This window comes from Pelobates fuscus, chromosome 1 (assembly GCF_036172605.1).
Source record: "Pelobates fuscus isolate aPelFus1 chromosome 1, aPelFus1.pri, whole genome shotgun sequence".
NCBI lineage: Eukaryota > Metazoa > Chordata > Amphibia > Anura > Pelobatidae > Pelobates > Pelobates fuscus.
Window position 1 is genome coordinate 434,622,753 of NC_086317.1, and position 23,678 is coordinate 434,646,430.

At 38.9% G+C, this 23,678-nt stretch overlaps 1 protein-coding gene across 1 annotated transcript in view; it reads left to right on the forward strand.

Moving 5' to 3' along the window:
• KATNAL1 (katanin catalytic subunit A1 like 1) overlaps positions 1–23,678 on the forward strand; it is a 96,785-nt gene that overhangs the window by 31,072 nt on the left and 42,035 nt on the right. Inside the window, exons 2-5 of the mRNA XM_063429480.1 lie at positions 1,279–1,450; positions 2,871–3,031; positions 6,238–6,403; positions 14,854–14,966. Of these exons, the coding sequence (XP_063285550.1) occupies positions 1,289–1,450; positions 2,871–3,031; positions 6,238–6,403; positions 14,854–14,966 (602 nt within the window). The 5' untranslated portion in view covers positions 1,279–1,288. The remainder of the gene's footprint in view (positions 1–1,278; positions 1,451–2,870; positions 3,032–6,237; positions 6,404–14,853; positions 14,967–23,678) is intronic.

The window sequence follows — 23,678 nt, forward strand, 5'->3', positions numbered from 1 at the left end:
TGGGAAGCCCGGCTTTAAACCATTGTGACAGGGCACCTCTTGCAATGAATATGTTATGATGATTAGAATGACACTTAAAGAAAATGAAAAAACACAAAAGAAAACATACCACATTCAAGTTTCCGATGTGTACTTTACGTACAAGTGATAGGAATAGATTCTTCTTACACATTTAACATTTTTTTTTTCTATCCGCAGGGAGCATAAAGATAAAAAATAGAAGAGAAGCATCAGGTGACTTAAAGGATCACTATAGTGTCAGGAAAACAAAGCGGTTTTCCTGACACTAAAGTGCCCTGAGGGTGCCCCCACCCGTGGCGCTGAAGGGGTTAAAACCCCATCAGCCACTTACCTTATTCCAGCGCCGGCTCCCTCGGCGCTGTTGACCTTTCCTTCCACGCCAACGTCAGCGGAGCCGAATGCACATGTGCGCTAAGTGCCGCGCGCGCATTCAAAGTGTCCATAGGAAAGCATTTCTCATTATATGCCTCCAGCGTTGCAGATGCGCCTCTAGTGGCTGTCCGGAAGACGGCCACTAGAGGCTGGCTTAACCCCAAATATAAACATAGCAGTTTCTCTGAAGTGGTCTGGGTGACTATAGTGTCCCTTTAAACAGAAATGAATTTCATAGCAAATTACAAATCATGTCACCAAAGTAAATGAATCATTAAAGGGACATATAGTCACCAGAACAAATATAGCTTATTGTATTTGTTCTGGTGAGTATAGTCAGTTCCTGCAGCCTATTTGCAGTAAACACTGTATTTTCAGAGACAAGGCAGTGTTTACATTACAACCTAGGGACACCTCCTATGGCCACTCTTCAGATGTTCAGTGTCTCCACCCTCTGCATGGAAACCCTGAACTTTCATCATAGAGATGCATTGATTCAATGCATCTCTATGAGGAGATGCTGATTGGCCAGAGTGGCGTTTTCCCCTGCCCCACGTCCTTGGCAATCTCAGCCAATCCAATGCTTTCCTATTAGAAATCATTGTGATTAGTTGAGATTATCACTTCTTCTGATGATGTCAGCCAGGGAGGCAGACCGGGGCAGAGAGAGCACCAACAGACTGGAATAAAGGTAAGATTTTACTATATTTAAGCGAGCAAGGGGAGGGGGGAAGGGGTCTAGATAATGATTTTAACACTGTAGGGTCAGGAATGCATGTTTCTGTTTCTGACCATATAGTATTCCTTTGGTATAATATATATATGTATAAATAACATTTTGAAATGGCTTTTCAAATATTTGTTTCTCCCTTTCTTTTACTATAGGTGTCCCATAATGAATTTGGCTGAGATTATTGATAATGCTAAAAAGGGCAGAGAATATGCCCTGCTTGGAAATTACGACTCCTCTATGGTTTATTATCAAGGTGTCATCCAGCAAATCCAGAAACACTTCCAGTCCATTCGAGATCCTGTAGTGAAGGTCAAGTGGCAGCAGGTGAGTGTGATCCCTGTTCAACTTTCTGTTTCATGGGTTTTGCCATTTTTTGTTTCAGCTTAACAAGGTAACAAGTGCAAATTCTAAAACCCTTCTGACATGCAAAGACCTTTTTTTTTTTTTTTTTTTTTATCTCAAGATATTTTTTTTATCTTCAGTAAGTTTGTGACTTTAAAGCAGATTATTGAATGTTTGGAATTAATTTAATTATGGTGCAAACGCACAGTGACATATTACAGACAATAAAAAGTTAAGTCAAGGATTATGGGGGCAAGGTCCTTCTACTCTAGCAGAAGTTTTTTTATTGTATCAAATCAAGGAAGAAATGGACATTTGCTTCCATATTCAAATATGACCGCATGCATTAATTCTATTTTATTTGTTTATTTATTCATTACATTTATAAAGCACCAACATATTATGCAGCGCTATTCAATTGGGAAAAATACAAACAAAATAAAAACATACCGATATAATAGGTAGAGGACCCTGCCCATGAGCTTACAATCTAAAGGGTAAAATGGGGAGATGAGACTAGAGGTAGCAGAGGAATGTGTATGTGATGGCAGAGATAATTAAAAGTATGACTGCAGCAGCTGATCACATGTGAAGGGAATGATTTGACTATGGTTACAAACAGCTGGAAGTGCATTCTATATAGTTAGAAGGGACCTGGGTGGGCAGAGTAAAATTAAATGGCCTTCTTGTTGCACAGATGGATTTGGGTTGGGGCCTTTAAAGCTGCGGTGTTCCAAATGAAATGGCCTTCTTGTTGATGATGACTACATTATGGTATTTGGAAATTGACATTGTTTGTTGCTGCTGTGAATTGTTGCCTTCCTGAAATATCCTCCTAAGATACACTTATTACCTTGGTCAGATCTAGGAACATTACATCTCTTCATGTCGAGTCACGTTGACCAATGACAGCCATGGGAGCAGTTCAGAATGTGTATGTCTATAATTGCTCAGCTTGCCTGTCTAACAGGGTTATTCACTAAAGTGAGAACTATTGGGAATTCAAAGTTAATTTAAAGTTTGAGGCCAAAATAGCCCAACTCGAAACATTTTTAACAATGGTTCCAGTTCAGCTTCTTTTGACTTAAATTTTGAATTCACTTTAAATTCCTGACACTTATGGTGGGACATCCAGCTTTGGATTATCTATAGGGCTCATCTCAGCAGTTTATATATCACGATAACTTAATTTTGCCCAGTCTGTTATTTTTGGACCAATGAATATTTCTATCAGGAAACAGGCAGCCTGGTCCCCTTCACTGTCACTTACCCATATCCATACAGCAGGCATTTTTCCCCCTCTACTACAATATTTCCATGCTCTATATACTTTTGTAGGCACTTTTTAAATTTTTAACTATATACATAACTGCTAATAAAATATATATATATTTTTCTTCAGGTATGTCAAGAATTAGTAGAGGAGTATGAACAAGTTAAAGTTATTGTAAACACATTGGAATCCTTCAAAATTGAAAAACCTGCGGAGTTTCCAGTTGCTTTGCAAGATGAACCTGTCAAGGACCCAGCGGTTTGGCCACCTCCTGTTCCAGCAGAGCACAGGTTAGCATTAAAGGGGCTCTGACCTCTGTATTTGTTCATTGACATTGTTTTGTTTGCTCTTCACCCTGTTATTATATCCTTCTGTATTTTGGCGTGTTTGTAGGTGAAAGCAATTTCATTTTTATTGCAGTGTGTGTCCTTTGGCCTTCTAATGAAATACAATGGCTAGTGAAATTGAACCTTAATACTACTGGAGTATATTATCTGGGTCAAGTGCAAGTTATACAGAATATAAAACCAAACAAAAAACACATAAATAGAAAATCTCCTCTGTGTATAACCTTTATGCTGCAACTCTGATTTAAAAAAAAAAAAAAAAAGAAACATAATTATAGGGACACTATAGTTACCAAAGCAACTTTAGCCTAATGAAACCGTTTTGGTGTATAGAAAGAAACAATGAATGTGACGGCAGATAAGAACCATTCAGCCCATCTAGTCTGCCCAATTTTGTAAATACTTTCATTAGTCACTGACCTTATCTTATAGTTAGGACAGCCTTATGCCTATCCCACGCATGCTTAAACTCCTTTACTGTGTTAACCTCTACCACTTCAGCTGGAAGGCTATTCCATGCATCCACTACCCTCTCAGTAAAGTAATACTTCCTGGTATTATTTTTAAACCTTTGTCCCTCTAATTTAAGACTATGTCCTCTTGTTGTGGTAGTTTTTCTTCTTTTAAATATAGTCCTCCTTTACTGTGTTGATTCCCTTTATGTATTTCATTGTTTCTATCATATCCCCCTGTCTCGTCTTTCCTCCAAGCTATACATGTTAAGATCCTTTAATCTTTCCTGGTAAGTTTTATCCTGCAATCCATGAACCAGTTTAGTAGCCTTTCTCTGTACTCTCTCTAAGGTATCAATATCCTTCTGAAGATACGGTCTCCAGTACTGCGTACAATACTCCTAGTGAGGTCTCACCAGTGTTCTGTACAATGGCATGAGCATTTCCCTCTTTCTACTGCTAATACCTCTCCCTATACAACCAAGCATTCTGCTAGCATTTCCTGCTGCTCTATTACATTGTCTGCCTACCTTTAAGTCATCAGAAAGAATCACCCCTAAATCCCTTTCCTCAGATGTTGAGGTTAGGAGTCTATCAAATATTCTGTACTCTGCCCTTGGGTTTTTACGTCCAAGATGCATTATCTTGCACTTATCCACATTAAATGTCAGTTGCCACAACTCGGACCATTTTTCTAGTTTATCTAAATCATTTGCCATTTGGCTTATCCCTATATGTAAAGACTTTATCAAACCAGTGTATGGATGCCTTGCAAAGCCCTCTCTGCCAATGAGCGCGGTCCAGGATTAACTAGGTGTTAACTAGTTAATTAACTGGTTCCCAGGGGACCCAGCTTCATCGTCAAACTGTTTTAAAACCATTTGACAAATTACTCTGGTTGGGCACCAGGGCACTTGTGGCACCATAACCACTGCAGCTCTTTCTTTAAGGAGATTTATTTACTTAAAAAAACTACTATTTTCTATTTTAAAGATTTGGATTTTTTTTTTTTCGTCAACCAAATAATTTATTATGAATAATCTACGGTAATTCCTTTATAACTTCTGAATGGTTTTAATAAAAAAACGGCTGACTTCATCAAATAGTTTACGTCACGATTGTCTCCTGCAAGGTAGAATCTTTTCTGTAGTATTCAAATACAATGGCGATCTTTCCTCCTAGCAATATAGCAGTGTCCACCGGATTACAAAGAAGGGATTGCTTGTTTAAACCTTTCTTATATTGCAGATGACATTCCCCTGGTAATTAAACATTAGTGGTTTAACCCTTTCTATAATGGGAGGCATAGCAATTAAAGACTGGGTAGGATTATTTGCTAAAGTGAAAATCCAGGGTGAATTTCAAATGTAAGGTCGAAATAACCAGACTGGGAAAACTAGTGCTTCCAGATCGTCTACCCTGGCCTTGAAATTTAAATTAACTTTGAATTCACTTAGAATTCTTACTTCAGTAAATAACCCTGTGATTACTTAACCCTTCATATAATAGTGCATATTCCACAATAAATAACATTGATGGTTTATCCCAGTATATAATACAGCTGGTAGTAAAAGATCTGAGATATGACTCTCATGCTGTTAAAATATCATTTCGAATATTGCGTTTAGTTGTCCACTTGTAAAAATGTATTAACTCAATTGGTGTTTTATACAGGGTGGCCCAAAAGTAGGTATACAGTATATGTAACGTTGCATTCTAAGTTCTAAATTCTTTTATCTGCCCTCCACTATTCTTTTCAACTGCCACACTGGTATTTAAATACCTGAAATGTAACTGCCACTTTGTGTGTTGTGTGTGCATATGTACTCATATAATGTGCTGTGATGAATTTCATTGTTTCAACTGTATACCTATTTTGCGCCCCCCCCCCCCAGATTGTTTCTGTTATACATCCTTGTTTAATGTTCTAACTTACAATGCAGAGAGGTTTAAACCATATAGTTGTCTTACAGTGTCTTTTTCTGCACTCTATAGACTGAATTGTTACATATTGCTCCCGTGTTTGTGGAACTTATTTTGCAGACATTTTACCATTGGTTTGTTCTCATTTGCAATTGTTACCTTGCATTTTCCTGGCAAACTATTGATAGTTTATCAACTTTGTATATCTGTACTGTGCAATTAAAGCTATATAGTACAGATTTTGAAGCTATCAATGTGTACATACCACTGCATATGTATACTGTTTTGTCGAGTGATCTCTGTGTCTGTATATCCCTAGCAAGTGTGAGATAACCTTGCTTGAAAAATATGTGCAATGGACAGCAGATTTGCCTGGAAGAATGTTCTCACTTGTCACTCATTCGATTGACCGGTATCGACAGGACCCGAACTTAAAATAATACATTTTTATAAATTTAAACATTTTATAAAATGTATACATTGCCAGCAATTGTGGTTTCGTAATATATAGATGATATTTTCTCAACTTTCATTTAAACAAAACTTTTGTGTACCATGACAGTATACACCTTTTAAACTAACTGCACTTGAGTTCTTCATTATAAAACTGATCATTGTGATTTTTGGTCTGTGGATGAGCAGATCAATGACAATGGCAGACATTTGTCACGTTCCATGAAATTAAAATTCTGTTTCAATTCATGTACAATAATTTAGCAAACATGTCTTCCTATTTTCCACAACGATGTAAAATTCCTAATATGTATTTCTCAGGGCTCCTCCTCAAATTAGACGTCCCAACAGAGATTTAAAACCACTAAGGAAAGAATCACCAGGAAACCAGCCACATGGGCCTGTAGGAAAAGCACATCCCATCTCAAAAAATGATAAGTTCTCAAATCGAGAAAGAGATGTTCGTTCACGTGGTAAAGAAGACAAGGTAAAAAAAAAAAAAGTATTCTAGAAAATCTTTTTTTTTTTTTTTTTTTAAATATGGAGTACTGTATATCATTCAGAAGTGCAGTGTAAAGGGATCAATATCCCCAAGAACCAAAGTTTTTTTCCCTGCATGAGAATGTAAAAAGTGTCACATCTTGGCCCACGGCAGGAGAAACATGCTACAGAAAAATACTATTAAAGAGAAATCCCCCTTGATCTCCGTTCAGTTAGTATCCCCAATTAGTTTTGTGCTTATTTTCCTGGTTCAATACTACTCCCCTCATTACATTGCTATGCCCACGGTCACAAGCCTGCTGGCCATCTACTCCTCCACCCCCTAACCTGTTTTCACTCTAATGTACAGGACTAGGAGTTGACAAATCCCCCTGGACCTATAATGTGTGTGTCAAGCAAAATCCATTAAAACAGGCTAAAAACACACAAAAAACAACAACCCGGCAGCAAATATAACAATATGCAGGCCACCTAGGTGATGGCTAAAGGAAAAATGATTGAGGTCTTGCTGGGTATTTAGAAAATGGTTGTTTTTCCCAGCTCTGTGATAATCACGGTGCAGCACCAAAAAAACCCACCAGGATCTCTGTAGTCTATATATTAAATTGTATACAAAAAACACAATGGTTTTTCCTGTGTCAAGCAATACCATAGTCATCCAGACCACTTCACCACAATAAAGTAGTCTGGGTACAGTGTCCCTGTCCCTTTAATAACCCTGCAATCCAAAACATTGCAGTTTTTGAGAAACTGTAATGTTTGCATTGCAGGGTTAAGTCCTTCTCTAGTGGCTGTCAGTATGACAGACAATTGAAGCGGTTCTGCGGCACAGACCGAGTAAAAATCAGTTGTGACGGTAGTCACCGTCACCATCACTGGGAGCTGAAGATTGATACTTTATGTAGGTCCCCAGGTTATTCTTATGTTTTGGCAGCTCTCTACAAATTATGGGTGTAGGGTGTGTGAAATGTATTGTTTATAATTAAACCCTTAAGGACACAACTTCTGGAATAAAAAGGAATCATGACGGAATATTTCCGTCATGTGTCCTTAAGGGGTTAAATGTTTGTGTACTCTCCTGTCCTGCTGATACTTGCAAAAATTAGGTGGATTTTACTGTGGAGTCTGTACAGCGCCATCTGTTGGTTGCAGGTTTAACTGAGGAATTGTATGTAAGCCAACCTGTACCAATAAAGCCTCAGACTTGTTCTACCCTTCATTTTGGCTCATGTTTGGGGGATTGGACAACTACCTACACTCTGGGGATTGCTATAATCACTAAGCACTTGTAAGAGCTGTTTCTGTTCCTGCTCTCTGGATTAAGAGGTCTACCTACTGGAAGCTGGATCCTGGTCTTGGGTCCAGAGTGGGTGGAAGACGGCGAGACCCCAACCAAGCTGTGGCGGTTCGCGGAGTCTGCGGTGGTTATGGTGTTCCAGTGCAGTGCTTATGGTACTCGCCAGTACTAGGAAGCAGCGGTTGGGTTGCCAGGCGGTCTGTCACAGCCTCTATGACGAGCACTGGCTTGGACCATCTTGGAGGAGACCATGCCTCTTCCATGACGTCTCTGGGGAAGGAAAGGATTCCTTTGGTGGTGAAGTCCACATGATATGACTATATTAAAATAAATAATACTCACTCAAAATCATTCTCCATAGTCCACAGGACTCCTTCTTTCCTTTTTTTTTTTTTAACTTCTCAATGTAAATATTTTATAGGAACGTAAATGTAGTTTGTGCATTTTGGAAATACTGTACATCATATCATTAATGTTATTTTAAAGCTTCAAAATATACTCTTTCCCTGTACACACGGTGAATATAAAAAGTAAAATAGATCTATTTTTTTTCTGGGTTTGGGAAGGCTGTTCATTAGCGTATATAACTGGTTTGCAGGAAAAGTGATTGAACAGCAGGCTCGCTTAGCAACAAGACGTGTCAGCAGAAGCTTTGCAGTCACTGCTGCTGTTCTGATAATTTTCACATACCGCATCGAGGAATTTGTCCTGTGGGGTTATCCAGCCATTCATCTTATTAATGCCTTGGCAAATGTAGGATTATTTAACCCACTTTTTCTCAGGGGTCTGCAGTGTTTCGGTCGAGGAGAGGAACGGTGTTGCAATAAATAAATAAATTGTATATCCCCGAAGTTACCTGTAAAATGCTCTTGAGACCTAATTATACAAAATAATTTTATTCAGTTAAATACATTCCCTAAGCTGAAATGGATAAATTGTGTATGCTTTTTTTTTTTTTGCATGTCTACAGACAATCTGTGAGGAATCAAACATGGTTACGAAATGTGTGCAATAATATTTGAAAATATGTTCAGTTGCAACATATTTCTCAATGGATTTATTTGCTTGTAAATTCCATAGCACATACTTGGCAAATATATAGAAGAACATTTGGTTTTGGAGGTTTAAATATAGCAAGAAGTGAGCCCATTTGTGTATATTTATTCATGCATTTTGTCCGTGGCAAACTGGGTAAAATCTAGATTTTTTTAATTTTTTTTTTTAATTTACTTTGCTTTAGGAAAGGATTCTCGTGTTCCTATATAATCTGACTTCCACTTACGGAACACTCTTGCAGAAACTTTTTTTATGAACTTTATTACTTAAAGGAACCCAAATGCACATTCCTCTGCTTCAGGGGCTTACAAAATGCCTACTCTGTCTTTATAATAGTGCAATTTTCAGGAGATCTTGTCCTCTATATAGAGTCCTCCTGGCTGTCAATCAGATAACCATCAGTATGTTGGTCTTCCTCATATACTTTTGAATGCTCACTCAAAGTGCATTCTAGGCTCATTGTTAAGCAATGGAGTTATAGTCTATCAGTGGAGGCTCGTCCATACGGGCACTAGGGCAATCCGTTTTTATGTAGCTGTTTGGGATAGTTATGAGTACCTCCTAAGTGTGCCCAGCTCTCTGTGTTATTTCTCTGTATGATACTCGGCCCCACTTGTAATATGGGTATCTCTGTAGTCTACCCAGTTCTGTATATTGTATAGGTATCTTTGTTATTGTGCCCAGCTGTGTATATTTTAGATCTATTTTTTTCTCCGCTGTGTTTTTGGCCGGGTTATCTCTGTATTATGCTTGGCTCTCTGTATTGTAGGAGTATCTCTGTACTGTATAGGAAGAAGTACAATTCTAGGGGAGGAGTCTCGCGCCCCACCATCTTTAAAGTTCACCAGCCGCTAGTGTAGTCTGTTGAATAGGATTCTATACGAGAAGCCTTGCTGATAATAGAAAGCAATCCAGTACGGAGTTATCATTGCTCAAGTATCTATTCAAATGTAATATATGCATGTAAAGAATATATCCCAGAACAATGAGCTCTCAAAGGTCCATTTTTCATTTATGTCACTATGGCTGCACTGAGTAGGATTACTATTTTATCGGATTAGAGTGGAGAGAGAGGAGAGAGAAAAAGGGATGGGGTGGTGGTGTTCCTGTCCCCACCCGCCTCCCCTTCCCATGGCCACATTAAGAGCCTTTGGGCCTGGTGCTATTATGATGGGCCTAATTACAGAAGCTTATCGACCGAAAACAGTCATACCTCTCAAGCGTCATGTATCTGGTGGAGGTGGTGCTGGAGGGAAACTCACAAGATGCAGCTATAAGGAAACACATAACCTATGCTAATCTCTCGTTTTCATCTTTCACATAAATACATACCCCCTAACAGCAGTGTCTGGTGAAGCAGGAATATCGGTGGGTGGAGTAAAAGGGTGGGCCACCAACATGACTCGCGTGACTTGAACCACCCAAGGGATGAACATGCCCAAAAAGAAGGCCTGTCTGCCCAAAGAATAAGGTCAGCCTGGTGTGAATGCTTGTCAGGCTGTCTGCCAATCATGCAGGCAGGCCAACTAAGGGTATACAAAGCAGACCACACCCTGAGCTTAAAATAAATATGTCTAAGGATGCGCTAGCTCTATGCTTTCTATGGACTGTCTCTTTGCACTGGCTTATCCACTCCTCTCCTAACCTTCTTAATAGCAGACAGAAGTTCCTGTTATACAGTCTGGGACAGAGTAAAGGTGTATGTACTGAGTGTAGAAGAAAGGGGACATGCCACAGTGTTAGAGATTGAAGCAGCAAGAGGCCTTGCATAGTGCACAAAGTCAGCTTTACGTTAACTAATTTAATTGGTAGCCAGTCCACACAAGTTTTGTTCCCCTACATCCCTCTTAAGTTTCCATACTTAACCAAGAGCATGTGAAGAAAAAAAAAAAGCTTCATCAGCCCCTATGTTAATTCTGCCCTGCTCCTACCCCTTTTTTCCATCGTGTTGTGTTGTTAAAATTATTTTGTGTAACTGTCTAAAAGGGACCATTAATATAGTTTCCATAAAACCTTATGGGAATGAGACATTTATAATGACCTATGATTGCTTCTAGCCTCATTCTATTTAATTGAAGAAAACTAAAATAGGTCCCCCCCCCCCCCCCATTGGCTGACGGTAGAGGAGGCGGAGCGTGACCCAGCACTGAGAACATTTGCACTGGGATCAGGAAAGTGAATAAAGGGTTGTTTAGCCCTTTACAATGCTGGGGGAGGCGACATATTGGCAGAGGAACGTGTTAGTTTGTATTCGTAATACTAATGCGTAACTTTTACTTCAATATGGAGACTCTCACTTCTAACTTACAGATCATTTAAGCCGAGTGAATTAGAAAGGCTTTCTGGCTGTCAGCTTGACTTCCGAGGGGCGTTCCTAAATAAATTAAAAAGTGCCGATTTCTCTTAAAATGTACACTTTTTTGAACTGGGACAAAGGCAGCATATAGTCAAGCCTTAAAGCATTTCAGCAAGCTGAAGTTTTTAACACCAAAATGATTCCTTCTTGCCGAAGCATGACTCAACATGTTTTAAACTTTTAAACATATTTTGCAAAGATCCTAATGGGGACATCGTTGCTTGGGGTGCGAGGGCACCACCTTGTTAAAGGGACACTATATAGTCACCAATACTACTTTAGCTTAATTAATCATTTTTGATTTATCAATTTATGTCCATGCAGTCTCACTGCTGAATTCTCTGCCATGTTGGAGTTCAATTGCTTTGTTTATGCAGCTTTAGTGACACCTCCCTGCATGTGACTTACACAGCCTGCTTAAACACTTCCTGTAAAGAGTCATCTAATGTTTACACTTCCTTGCAAATTCTGTTTAATTTAGAATTTCTTATCTCATGTTCTGTTAATAGGTTGTTCGACTTTGAAGGAACCTTCTGTGTATGATTAAAGTTCAATTTACAGAGCAGGAGAAGAAAACTTTTAAAGCATGTTACATCTGATCGAAAATGAAATCATTTTGGTTTTATGCAGGCTGTGTCAGTCAGTCATGGGAGGTGTGACTAGAGCTGCATACACTGAAACAAAAGTACATTGCAACACATATAAATAACACAAGCAGAAGACAAACCTAATACTTCACAATTCTGTTTTGGCACAATACAACTAAAAGTATACCTACCCCTGATCTAGCTTCATATTATCCATTCTCAAAGTACTACATTAGGCAGTGGACACTAGATGGCAGACAAAAAGTAGCTTTTGCACATAGCACACAGAAATAGATAACTGCAGGTTGTAGATCTGTTATTTTCCTGCTTCTGGGGACAAAGCAGAGAACGTTTGTTTCATATTTTGTAACACCCTGTACAAAATAGGGATTTGATTGTTATTTGGTTATACAAAACACATACAACATGTGTATATCTAAAATTATTTCAACTTATTTACATTTGTGAAACATCATTCTCATTTCAGTGTGTGCATTCTTTACTGGATTTTGGAGTATTGAGCAATATTGGCTGATAATTGATTTTTCAGCCCTCGATTTGTTTTACTTGTTGTATGATAAAATGTACCATTTTTTTAAATTTATTTTTTTAAATTAATTAATTTCTAGGCTGATGGTGATCAATTTGTCTGAATTGGTTTCTTAATTTCATAATTTGGATTACAGCCTTTCAATTGCATCTGGACAGGCTGGCATCTAAACTACATTCAGCCTGATTTGGAGATGGTGTTGCAAAATCAGAGCATTGATAAAACTTGAGAACAATTTCTGGAATTTGCAGGGTTTTTGCCAATCTAGGCCAGGGGCATTAAAGCGGCACTGTCATGCCAAACTTGCCTTTCCCCAACTGATTCCTCTTCTCTCCCTCTGGCAGGATCTGTTCTTCATTTCGTCCTGTCTGCTCTAGTTTTCTTTAAAACATAAGACAAAGTAGGGACTATTTGTCTTATGGAGGTTTCTTACGCCTGACCATCTATGACCAGCAAAGGAGCAAAGTGTCCTCAGTTTCCTGTGGTTAGAGAAATTATCCCACGCATGCCTAGTTAAAATACTTGGGCATGCGAACCGGAATTTCATCTATTCATTCGTCAGAAAGAATGAATAGAAATTTCAAACGAATGAACAAAGACCTCTTCGTTCATTCATTTGGTTTATTACAAGAAGCGAGCTACCAGCGCGCAAGTTCTTCCTTGAATTTCACAGGTCCCACCAGGACTTCATCTACCAACACAAACATTGCGATGCCCAGGACCTAGGTCTGGGGAGAAAATAAAGATACAAAAATAGGTAATATGGGGATGACTAGGGGGACAATTAGATGTAGTGGAGTCGGGAGGGGTGTAAAAAAAAAAAAATCAAACAACGGGATTCGGCCATGACAGTGCCGCTTTAAGATTGTAAATAAACCTTTAAATGTAACTTTTCTACAGCTATTTCATATAAATAACTTGGCATCTGGTTAGATCCCAATATCTAATTTTAATTACTTTAAATCTGAATAAATTAAAAATGGTCTTCCAAGATTTATCCCAAACCTTATTTTCTGTTCAGAAATAAAACACCTTAGCCGATTTAATCCCTAAATCCTAAACTGGTAGGGGTGACTTGAGGACTGGTTTGGAAACCACTTGGTGTAGAAAATGTTTGCAAGTCATATAGTAAGGAGATGTAGTACATACATCTCGACAAACTCAACGCTTATTTTTCCAAAGCAACTCCAACTCATAATTGTTATATTTTGAAACCACTAAATTGGCTAAATCTCAGATCTAGGTGTACTCACTACTGCTACCACCTGTATCCTACTGTACTGTACTCTGTACCACCTCCTACTCTTTATTTCCTTGGTTTGTAGTAGTCTCTTATTGAGACTAAGAAAAGTATTTTTTACAGCATTGTGTTTCACATACATGGAATAACTTTGCAGAACGCACCAAAACTCACCAGTCTGAAGTCCCTGAAAGCATATGCATCTATATCTATTGCACTGTTGCACATCTAAAAAGTGACTACACTCATTGTTAATTTTTGTAATTATTTTTATATTTTTTATAATGTACTTTACTGGACATGCTTGCAAACCAGAAATAGCTCAGTGTATTTTACAAATAAAAAAATTTGTTTAACTATGTGTCAGTAGTGGAACTTTCTTTAGGTTTTTCAGCCTTTTGCATATACACATGTTCTAAATACTTGTCAGCCCCTGTGTCCTGTTTCCGGTGATTCAGCTTCATAACATCTTATTCTTTGTTACATATTCTAAAGAAACGTTCCATAGAAATCATTAAAACCAGGTTTTCCATCAGGCTATTGAAATAAAAATAAAACGTTTTGAGGCATTTAAGTTCTCTATGTTGCAACCTTGCATTTAAAGTTACCGGTAAATATTAAATGCAATCCATTTTCAAATATACATTTTCAACTCCTATATGAATCCACAGGATTTTATTTCATGTTATTTTTCCTTCAATGAAATAGATATAGCGCCTATGCCAGTTTTTTTTGGGGAGCACTGTTGGAGTATAACAGCATGACAGTATAAAGCACTATTCTGTCAAACACCTAAAATGCAAGGCACTGCATATTATTAATCACTCACAAACTTCCTTTCTTGTCTGCACATTCTACAATACAGTGCTGAGCTTTCTAAACTTCTATAACCTTTGCATTGTGATCATTTTCATAATGGCCTAGCTTTGAAGTCATAGAGTTGGGATAGGTGGATGGCCGTGTATCTTTTGTAATATTCCTGTAATCAGAATCCATTTTGTTCTGTCTACAATTACTTTTTATTTCTGAACTTATCGTATTGAGTGTAGATTTATTAAAATTTTTTGGATACCAGCAATACATGTCTATGTAGCTATATCAGTATCTTTATCTTGTTGTTTGTTAGACCTTGGAGGCCAGTATTGTGGTCTCGTTGCTGAAATTGTATTCTCTGCCAGTAGTGGATCCGCTTACCCAGTCTTTTTTAGATAACTAGACCACTGGTGAGTGATGTGATGTCTGTGCTCATTTACATTTCAAGCTGGGAACTCTGGGAAAGTTATGAAAACATGATTGGTTTGGTTTGGTTTTTTCTCCTGGAAAGGTAATTGTTCTCTACATACATTTTAGGGTCGGAAAAATCAACAAGAGGAGTTGAAGAAGTTTGATGGTGCAGGATATGACAAGGATCTTGTTGAGTCTTTAGAAAGAGACATCATCTCAAGGAATCCAAATGTGCGTTGGTAAGAACAATTCATTTTTATTAGCTATTCTGTTCCAGGCTGCCTAGTGTCAATTCTGGCTACGTAGAATTAAAACTGTTGTGTGTGTGTGTTGGTGGTTTATTTTTTTTATTTATTTCCCCATTCTTGTCATTTTTTTAGCTATTCAGTTTCACCTTTTACTTTTTTGTTATACCCCTATCCTCTTTTTCGCATGATATCTCCCATTCGTGCTTCTGCTTTATAGTCAAGAAACCATCTGAAATGAGAAATATACTTTCAAGATAAATATATTCAAATAGATAAAAATAAGTGTTGCATGAATATAATAAGCTGATCAAAAACAAAGAACAGTACAATAAAAATCAAATTAACTTGCGTCTTCTGAAGCTGAAAATAACCAAGTAAAACAAAATGAAATAAAATAAGTGAAGGCATGCTTGTCACCCTAAAAGATATGACTGAAGAAACAAAATAAACTGATGAAACATTATGTATTCTAAATCAAATAATGGTTAAATGCCATGAGTGAATGGATCCTAAATGAAAAATACTTTTTGGAACACACAGAGACGGAGTCCTAGAAAATACTGATAGTGATGACTCAGGACAGTAATTTTAATTATACAGGGAACATATCACTGATTAAATTATATCTGCTAGCTTTTTGTAATATTTCGAACTGCTGCCCCCGAATGGTAACTAGTTAAGGACCATGACATGAATACAAGCTAAACAACATTGAGCAGTGAAGGGCTCTTTATTGTTTCTAAATATTTAACTAATTTCATCTACTCTGCATGACTTTTTCAACCAGTTCAACTCATTTTATTTTCTTTCTGTCAACTTTTATCAAATGCTTTGTCGTCCTGTCAGATGTCTTTGACACCTTTAAGGACGAAGGCTCTGTGTTCCACTCTGACTACCTAACTAATAAACCATGACATCATGGAAGTTTGACCCCACTAGTCCATCAAGTGCACTAGATATAGATATATATATATACAAATTGATGTGGCTGCACTCACGGATGTTGCTTTAAAACTTAACTTTTATTCGATTCCATAAAACAGATCGACGTTTCAGTCCAACATGTGGACTTTCATCAGGATCATATGAACGTTACCAAGGTTATCACATATATATGAATGCATTAATTGTAATGAAAGTGATTAACTCACCCCAGGTGCTGTGAATGTGAAAAACCAGCGTCCTTCCCGGCGGAGTGCGCATGTGCCGCGGTATCTCCGCCCATTGGTGTGACGTAATCACGCACGTTGCCGTCGTTGCCATGGAGGCGCGGCTTCACTAAAGCGTAACCATGGCAATAATAGACGCACAACAAACACCCCGTGTGAATAAAGAAAATTAGAATAGCTGCTGCAGATTCAGTAGCTGTGGTTCCATCTTAACTAGATCGAAAGTAAAGAGATTAGTGTAGTGTGAATACAGATGATGTATACTGTCATTAAAGTGACTAGTGACATAAGTGTCTCATTATACTGTGTGGTCAATGTAGTAAGGCAACACATTAAGGTTGCTATTAAAGTGACAAGTGCATACTTAATAGAGTGTCCTATATACAAATCACAGTGTCTTAAAGTGCCATGTGGTTAAAAACAACAAAGTGCCATAAGTGCAAACATATTAACATTCTATATATGCATATTAAATACTACATATTAAATATTAAAAAATAAACCTAATATATTGAGGGCTGTGAGGAATCTGAAACATTCTATATATTTTTGATTGCTTAATCCAACTGCAAAGTCCAATTCTATGTCCATAGTAGTGGATACTGCTAATAGGTATGTCATACCTCAATATATCTTATTTCCACTTCATTTTGATTCATACTCTATGCTAGCCTACAACTGTATAATAATAAAATAATCTATATACATGAAATTATCATACACTATATACACTAAAACAAATAACTATCAAGTATAATGCAAGCAGGGCCTAAAAGCTCTCAGGTTCACAAAAAATAATGCAGAGATAGTGATTCATTAAGACCTCTTGGGGGGACAGTATCTAGTTCGTATATCCAAAATGCTTCTTTATTTAAAAGCATCTTCCCCCGGTCACCCCCTCTTCTTGACAACGGGATGTGGTCAATCGCCACAAATTTTAACGTGGCCAAGGTATGTTTCAATTCTAGAAAGTGATTAGCTACTGGTTTGTCCGAATGGCCATCCCTATACGCCAACCGGATGCTGGACCTGTGTCCTCTGATGCGTTCACATATAGCTGTTTCCGTTTTCCCTATATAACAGAGACCACACGGACAACTCAATTTGTATATTACATGTGTGGTTTTGCATGTTATAGTAAACTTGATAGGGTAAACCTTGTTGTTATGCGGACTGTTAAATGACTTCGCCGGGATCATATGGCTGCATGTGACGCATCCCAAGCATCTAACTGATCCCCTAATTTGTACTTTTGTGATCTTCTGATAGCTGGCTATGGGGTCCGTATGGACCAAAAGGTCTTTTAAATTTGTGTTTCTTCTGTAGCAAACCAGTGGTGTTGTTTTGAATTCACTTGGGAGTGTTTCATCACTTGTTAAAATCTTCCAATTTTTCCTAACTGAAGCTGCAACTTGAGGGGATGCTGGTTGGTACAGCATAGGGAATACCAGTTTTGAGGACTGCTTCTTATCTTCGTGAGAGCGTGCACTACGTGCTTCTTGGAGCGCTTTTTCAAGGTTTCGGCTATCGTAGCCCCTTTGTAAGAATTTAGTTTTCATCTCTGTAATCTGGTTTTCCATAACACATTTGTCCGAATTGTTCCTGATAACCCTCAGAAACTGCGCTTTCGGTAAGGAATCAGCTCCTTGGGGTGAAAGTGACTTGGGGTGTGCACTTTGATAATGTAGCATCGTATTTCTATCCGTCGGCTTGGTATATAGTGAATATCGGAGGCTAGTGGTACCCACTTCTATCTGAAGGTCTAAGTAGTGTACTTTGTCTGCACTTATGTCCGCCGTGAACCTAACCGGTAGTGGTAATCGGTTAAGATATTGGACCATCTCCTGTGCTTCTTCCACTGATTTTTTTCCATACGATGAACACATCATCGATGAATCTGTAGTATGCTCTAATACAGTTGTTTTATCGCTCCAGTATTTGACTTTCCTCATAAATGAACATGTACGCGTTGGCGTACATAGGCGCCATGGCTGACCCCATGGATGTACCCGCCACTTGAAGGTACCATGTGTCTTCGGATCTGAAATAGTTGTTTTGTAAAATCAAAGTGAGGAGTTCCAATACGAACTCTATAGGCGGGCCTTGGTATACCGTTGATCTTGTCAAGACTTGCCGCATGGCCTCCACACCGTCATCATGTGGGATAATTGTGTAGAGGCTCTGTACGTCCATGGTTATGAGGATGGGTTTCTGTTCTTCATATTGTATTCCTTTAATACTGGAGATAAGTGCCGGAGTGTCTTTAATGCAAGTGTGCAGTTGCTTTACCGGACCTTGAAATAGGTGGTCCAACCATTTGGCGATGGGCTCTAGGACGCCTCCTATTGCCGAGACTATAGGACGTCCTGGTGGTCTAGTGGGATCTTTGTGTATTTTGGGAATCGTGTAGATTATGGGTGTTCGTGGATAAGGTTTAGTGAGGTATTGGCGCAGCTCTAAGTCTATGTAGCCAGCTGCTAGGCCCATAGTTAAGATCTCATCGATTTTGTTCTGGATACTTCTTGTAGGGTCTCCATTCAACGGCATATAGGTGTTGCGATCTGATAGTTGTGATTTAAGCTCTGTGGCATAGTGAATGTAATCCATTATCACAATTCCGCCACCTTTGTCCGCTGACCATATTATGATCGTTGGATCCTCTGCCAAATCTTTGATGATCTTCCTCTGCTGCCTTGAGATATTTTGTTTCTTTCTATGGTCTTGTTGCATATACCTCACTGCGTCTTTATTCATAACTGACAATAATTATTTAATGGACGCTTTATTTGATATCGGGTCAAATGTAGATTTGACCCGAAAAGGTCCTCTTGTGTTCCCAACATTACCCACTACTACATCACGTGGGTTAGAAAAATGATCTGAGTCTCAGCGTTCTGCCAAATTTATGTAGCTCAACTTTCCATTTAAATTGCTCTGGTCTTGATGTAGGCACAAACGATAGGCCCCTACTCAGGAGGTCTATTTCTGCTGCACCAAGTGGCCTCTGTGACAGATTAAATATAGGGATTATCTCCTGCGTGGAGGTTTCCCCTGTGCAAATTTGTTTCCCCTTATGGCCTCTCCGTGTCCTAGTTCTGCGCCTCCTCTGTCTTGGCATCTCGTCACTGCACCGCCTCCCGTATTGTCTTAAAAAGGTACCATATTAGCTTGGGTAGAATTGTTATTGGTGTCTGAGGCTGATTCGCCCGAAGTTAGGTCTACCGTGGGTATTTTAGGTCATTGGATCTTCCTGCGCAATCTCCTTGGTCTCTGTGGGTTGACTCTCTGCCTGTTAACCACCCGTATACCCTATGGTCAAGATAATCCTGGGCCACCTTTTCGAACTTCTGTTTTTTGAAGTGTATGAGCTCCGTTTTATATTTCAGAATCTCCTCCTTAAGTCTCTGTATTGCCTTCATGCCTTCCGGTGATGCTAATAGCATTGCATGTTCTGTTTCCAATGATGTAATTTTTAGATTAGTGTCGTTTAGATCTGTTTTGACATCTTTAATGATGATAAGCATTAAATCTAAGGACGCTTTGTTGAGGACGTGCGTCCAATCTCTGCAAACCGTAGCTTTTGCCCATCCAATCGTTGGAATATTATGTATTCTGAACCCTCTTGGGATTCTCTTAGCTTTAAAATAGTCAGATAAAAAGATGCCATGTAAATCTAAATCGACTTGTTTCCTATATAGGCGTAGGAGCTTGAAGTAAACATCGTTCACTGTCAAATTGTGGGGGAGTTCAGAGCTAGATTGGTGCCACAGGATGGTGTCAGCATCCTCCTGAGCAAAATCTAATGTCTCTGCTTCAGTGCAGTATGCCCCTGCTTGCACTAAAAATTCGTCCATGATGAAAAAATATTACAAAAATTGCATCCAAAAAATCGCTACTAATGGCAAAACACTGCAACTTTGCTAAAAATACTAGCTAAAGTGCATGTGTTATAAGTGTCCGGTGCATAGGTTGGAGTGAAAAAGCCCACACTCCTAAATACAGAAAAATATGTACAGTACCTTGCACTCAGGCTGCCAATTATTTCCAAAAAAACGGGTACAATACCAGGGCTGTTTATCTATAAATACAAATTGATGTGGGTGCACTCACGGATGTTGCTTTAAAACTTCAAGCTCCTACGCCTATATAGGAAACAAGCCGATTTAGATTTACATGGCATCTTTTTATCTGACTATTTTAAAGCCAAGAGAATCCCAAGAGGGTTCAGAATACATAATATTCCAACGATTGGACGGGCAAAAGCTACGGTTTGCAGAGATTGGACGCACGTCCTCAGCAAAGCATCCTTAGATTTAATGCTTATCATCATTAAAGATGTCAAAACAGATCTAAACGACACTAATCTAAAAATTACATCATTGGAAACAGAACATGCAATGCTATTAGCATCACCGGAAGGCATGAAGGCAATACAGAGACTTAAGGAGGAGATTCTGAAATATAAAACGGAGCTCATACACTTCAAAAAACAGAAGTTCGAAAAGGTGGCCCAGGATTATCTTGACCATAGGGTATACGGGTGGTTAACAGGCAGAGTCAACCCACAGAGACCAAGGAGATTGCGCAGGAGGATCCAACGACCTAAAATACCCACGGTAGACATAACTTCGGGCGAATCAGCCTCAGACACCGATATCAACAATTCTACCCAAGCTAATATGGTACCTTTTTTAGACCATACGGGAGGCGGTGCAGTGACGAGGAGCCGAGACAGAGGAGGCGCAGAACTAGGACACGGAGAGGCCATAAGGGGAAACAAATTTGCACAGGGGAAACCTCCACGCAGGAGATAATCCCTATATTTAATCTGTCACAGAGGCCACTTGGTGCAGCAGAAATAGACCTCCTGATCATTTTTCTAACCCACGTGATGTAGTAGTGGGTAATGTTGGGAACACAAGAGGACCTTTTTCGGGTCAAATCTACATTTGACCCGATATCAAATAAAGCGGCACTTATCTCCAGTATTAAAGGAATACAATATGAAGAACAGAAACCCATCCTCATAACCATGGACGTACAGAGCCTCTACACAATTATCCCACATGATGACGGTGTGGAGGCCATGCGGCAAGTCTTGACAAGATCAACGGTATACCAAGGCCCGCCTATAGAGTTCATATTGGAACTCCTCACTTTGATTTTACAAAACAACTATTTCAGATTCGAAGACACATGGTACCTTCAAGTGGCGGGTACATCCATGGGGTCTGCCATGGCGCCTATGTACGCCAACGCGTACATGTTCATTTATGAGGAAAGTCAAATACTGGAGCGATAAAACAACTGTATTAGAGCATACTACAGATTCATCGATGATGTGTTCATCGTATGGAAAAAAATCAGTGGAAGAAGCACAGGAGATGGTCCAATATCTTAACCGATTACCACTACCGGTTAGGTTCACGGCGGACATAAGTGCAGACAAAGTACACTACTTAGACCTTTAGATAGAAGTGGGTACCACAAGCCTCCGATATTCACTATATACCAAGCCGACGGATAGAAATACGATGCTACATTATCAAAGTGCACACCCCAAGTCACTTTCACCCCAAGGAGCTGATTCCTTACCGAAAGCGCAGTTTCTGAGGGTTATCAGGAACAATTCGGACAAATGTGTTATGGAAAACCAGATTACAGAGATGAAAATTAAATTCTTACAAAGGGGCTACGATAGCCGAAACCTTGAAAAAGCGCTCCAAGAAGCACGTAGTGCACGCGCTCACGAAGATAAGAAGCAGTCCTCAAAACTGGTATTCCCTATGCTGTACCAACCAGCATCCCCTCAAGTTGCAGCTTCAGTTAGGAAAAATTGGAAGATTTTAACAAGTGATGAAACACTCCCAAGTGAATTCAAAACAACACCACTGGTTTGCTACAGAAGAAACACAAATTTAAAAGACCTTTTGGTCCATACGGACCCCATAGCCAGCTATCAGAAGACCACAAAAGTACAAATTAGGGGATCAGTTAGATGCTTGGGATGCGTCACATGCAGCCATATGATCCCGGCGAAGTCATTTAACAATCCGCATAACAACAAGGTTTACCCTATCAAGTTTACTATAACATGCAAAACCACACATGCAATATACAAATTGAGTTGTCCGTGTGGTCTCTGTTATATAGGGAAAACGGAAACCGCTATATGTGAACGCATCAGAGGACACCGGTCCAGCATCCGGTTGGCGTATAGGGATGGCCATTCGGACAAACCAGTAGCTAATCACTTTCTAGAATTGAAACATACCTTGGCCACGTTAAAATTTGTGGCGATTGACCACATCCCGTTGTCAAGAAGAGGAGGTGACCGGGGGAAGATGCTTTTAAATAAAGAAGCATTTTGGATATACGAACTAGATACTGTCCCCCCAAGAGGTCTTAATGAATCACTATCTCTGCATTATTTTTTGTGAACCTGAGAGCTTTTAGGCCCTGCTTGCATTATACTTGATAGTTATTTGTTTTAGTGTGTATATAGTGTATGATAATTTCATGTATATAGATTATTTTATTATTATACAGTTGTGGGCTAGCATAGAGTATGAATCAAAATGAAGTGGAAATAAGATATATTGAGGTATGACATACCTATTAGCAGTATCCACTACTATGGACATAGAATTGGACTTTGCAGTTGGATTAAGCAATCAAAAATATATAGAATGTTTCAGATTCCTCACAGCCCTCAATATATTAGGTTTATTTTTAATATGTAGTATTTAATATGCATATATAGAATGTTAATATGTTTGCACTTATGGCACTTTGTTGTTTTTAACCACATGGCACTTTAAGACACTGTGATTTGTATATAGGACACTCTATTAAGTATGCACTTGTCACTTTATTAGCAACCTTAATGTGTTGCCTTACTACATTGACCACACAGTATAATGAGACACTTATGTCACTAGTCACTTTAATGACAGTATACATCATCTGTATTCACACTAAACTAATCTCTTTACTTTCGATCTAGTTAAGATGGAACCACAGCTACTGAATCTGCAGCAGCTATTCTAATTTTCTTTATTCACACGGGGTGTTTGTTGTGCGTCTATTATTGCCATGGTTACGCTTTAGTGAAGCCGCGCCTCCATGGCAACGACGGCAACGTGCGTGATTACGTCACACCAATGGGCGGAGATACCGCGGCACATGCGCACTCCGCCGGGAAGGACGCTGGTTTTTCACATTCACAGCACCTGGGGTGAGTTAATCACTTTCATTACAATTAATGCATTCATATATATGTGATAACCTTGGTAACGTTCATATGATCCTGATGAAAGTCCACATGTTGGACTGAAACGTCGATCTGTTTTATGGAATCGAATAAAAGTTAAGTTTTAAAGCAACATCAATTTGTATTTATGGATAAACAGCCCTGGTATTGCACCCGTTTTTTTGGAAATAATTGGCAGCCTGAGTGCAAGGTACTGTACATATTTTTATTTATATATATATATATATATATATATATATATGTGTATATGTAATATTTGAG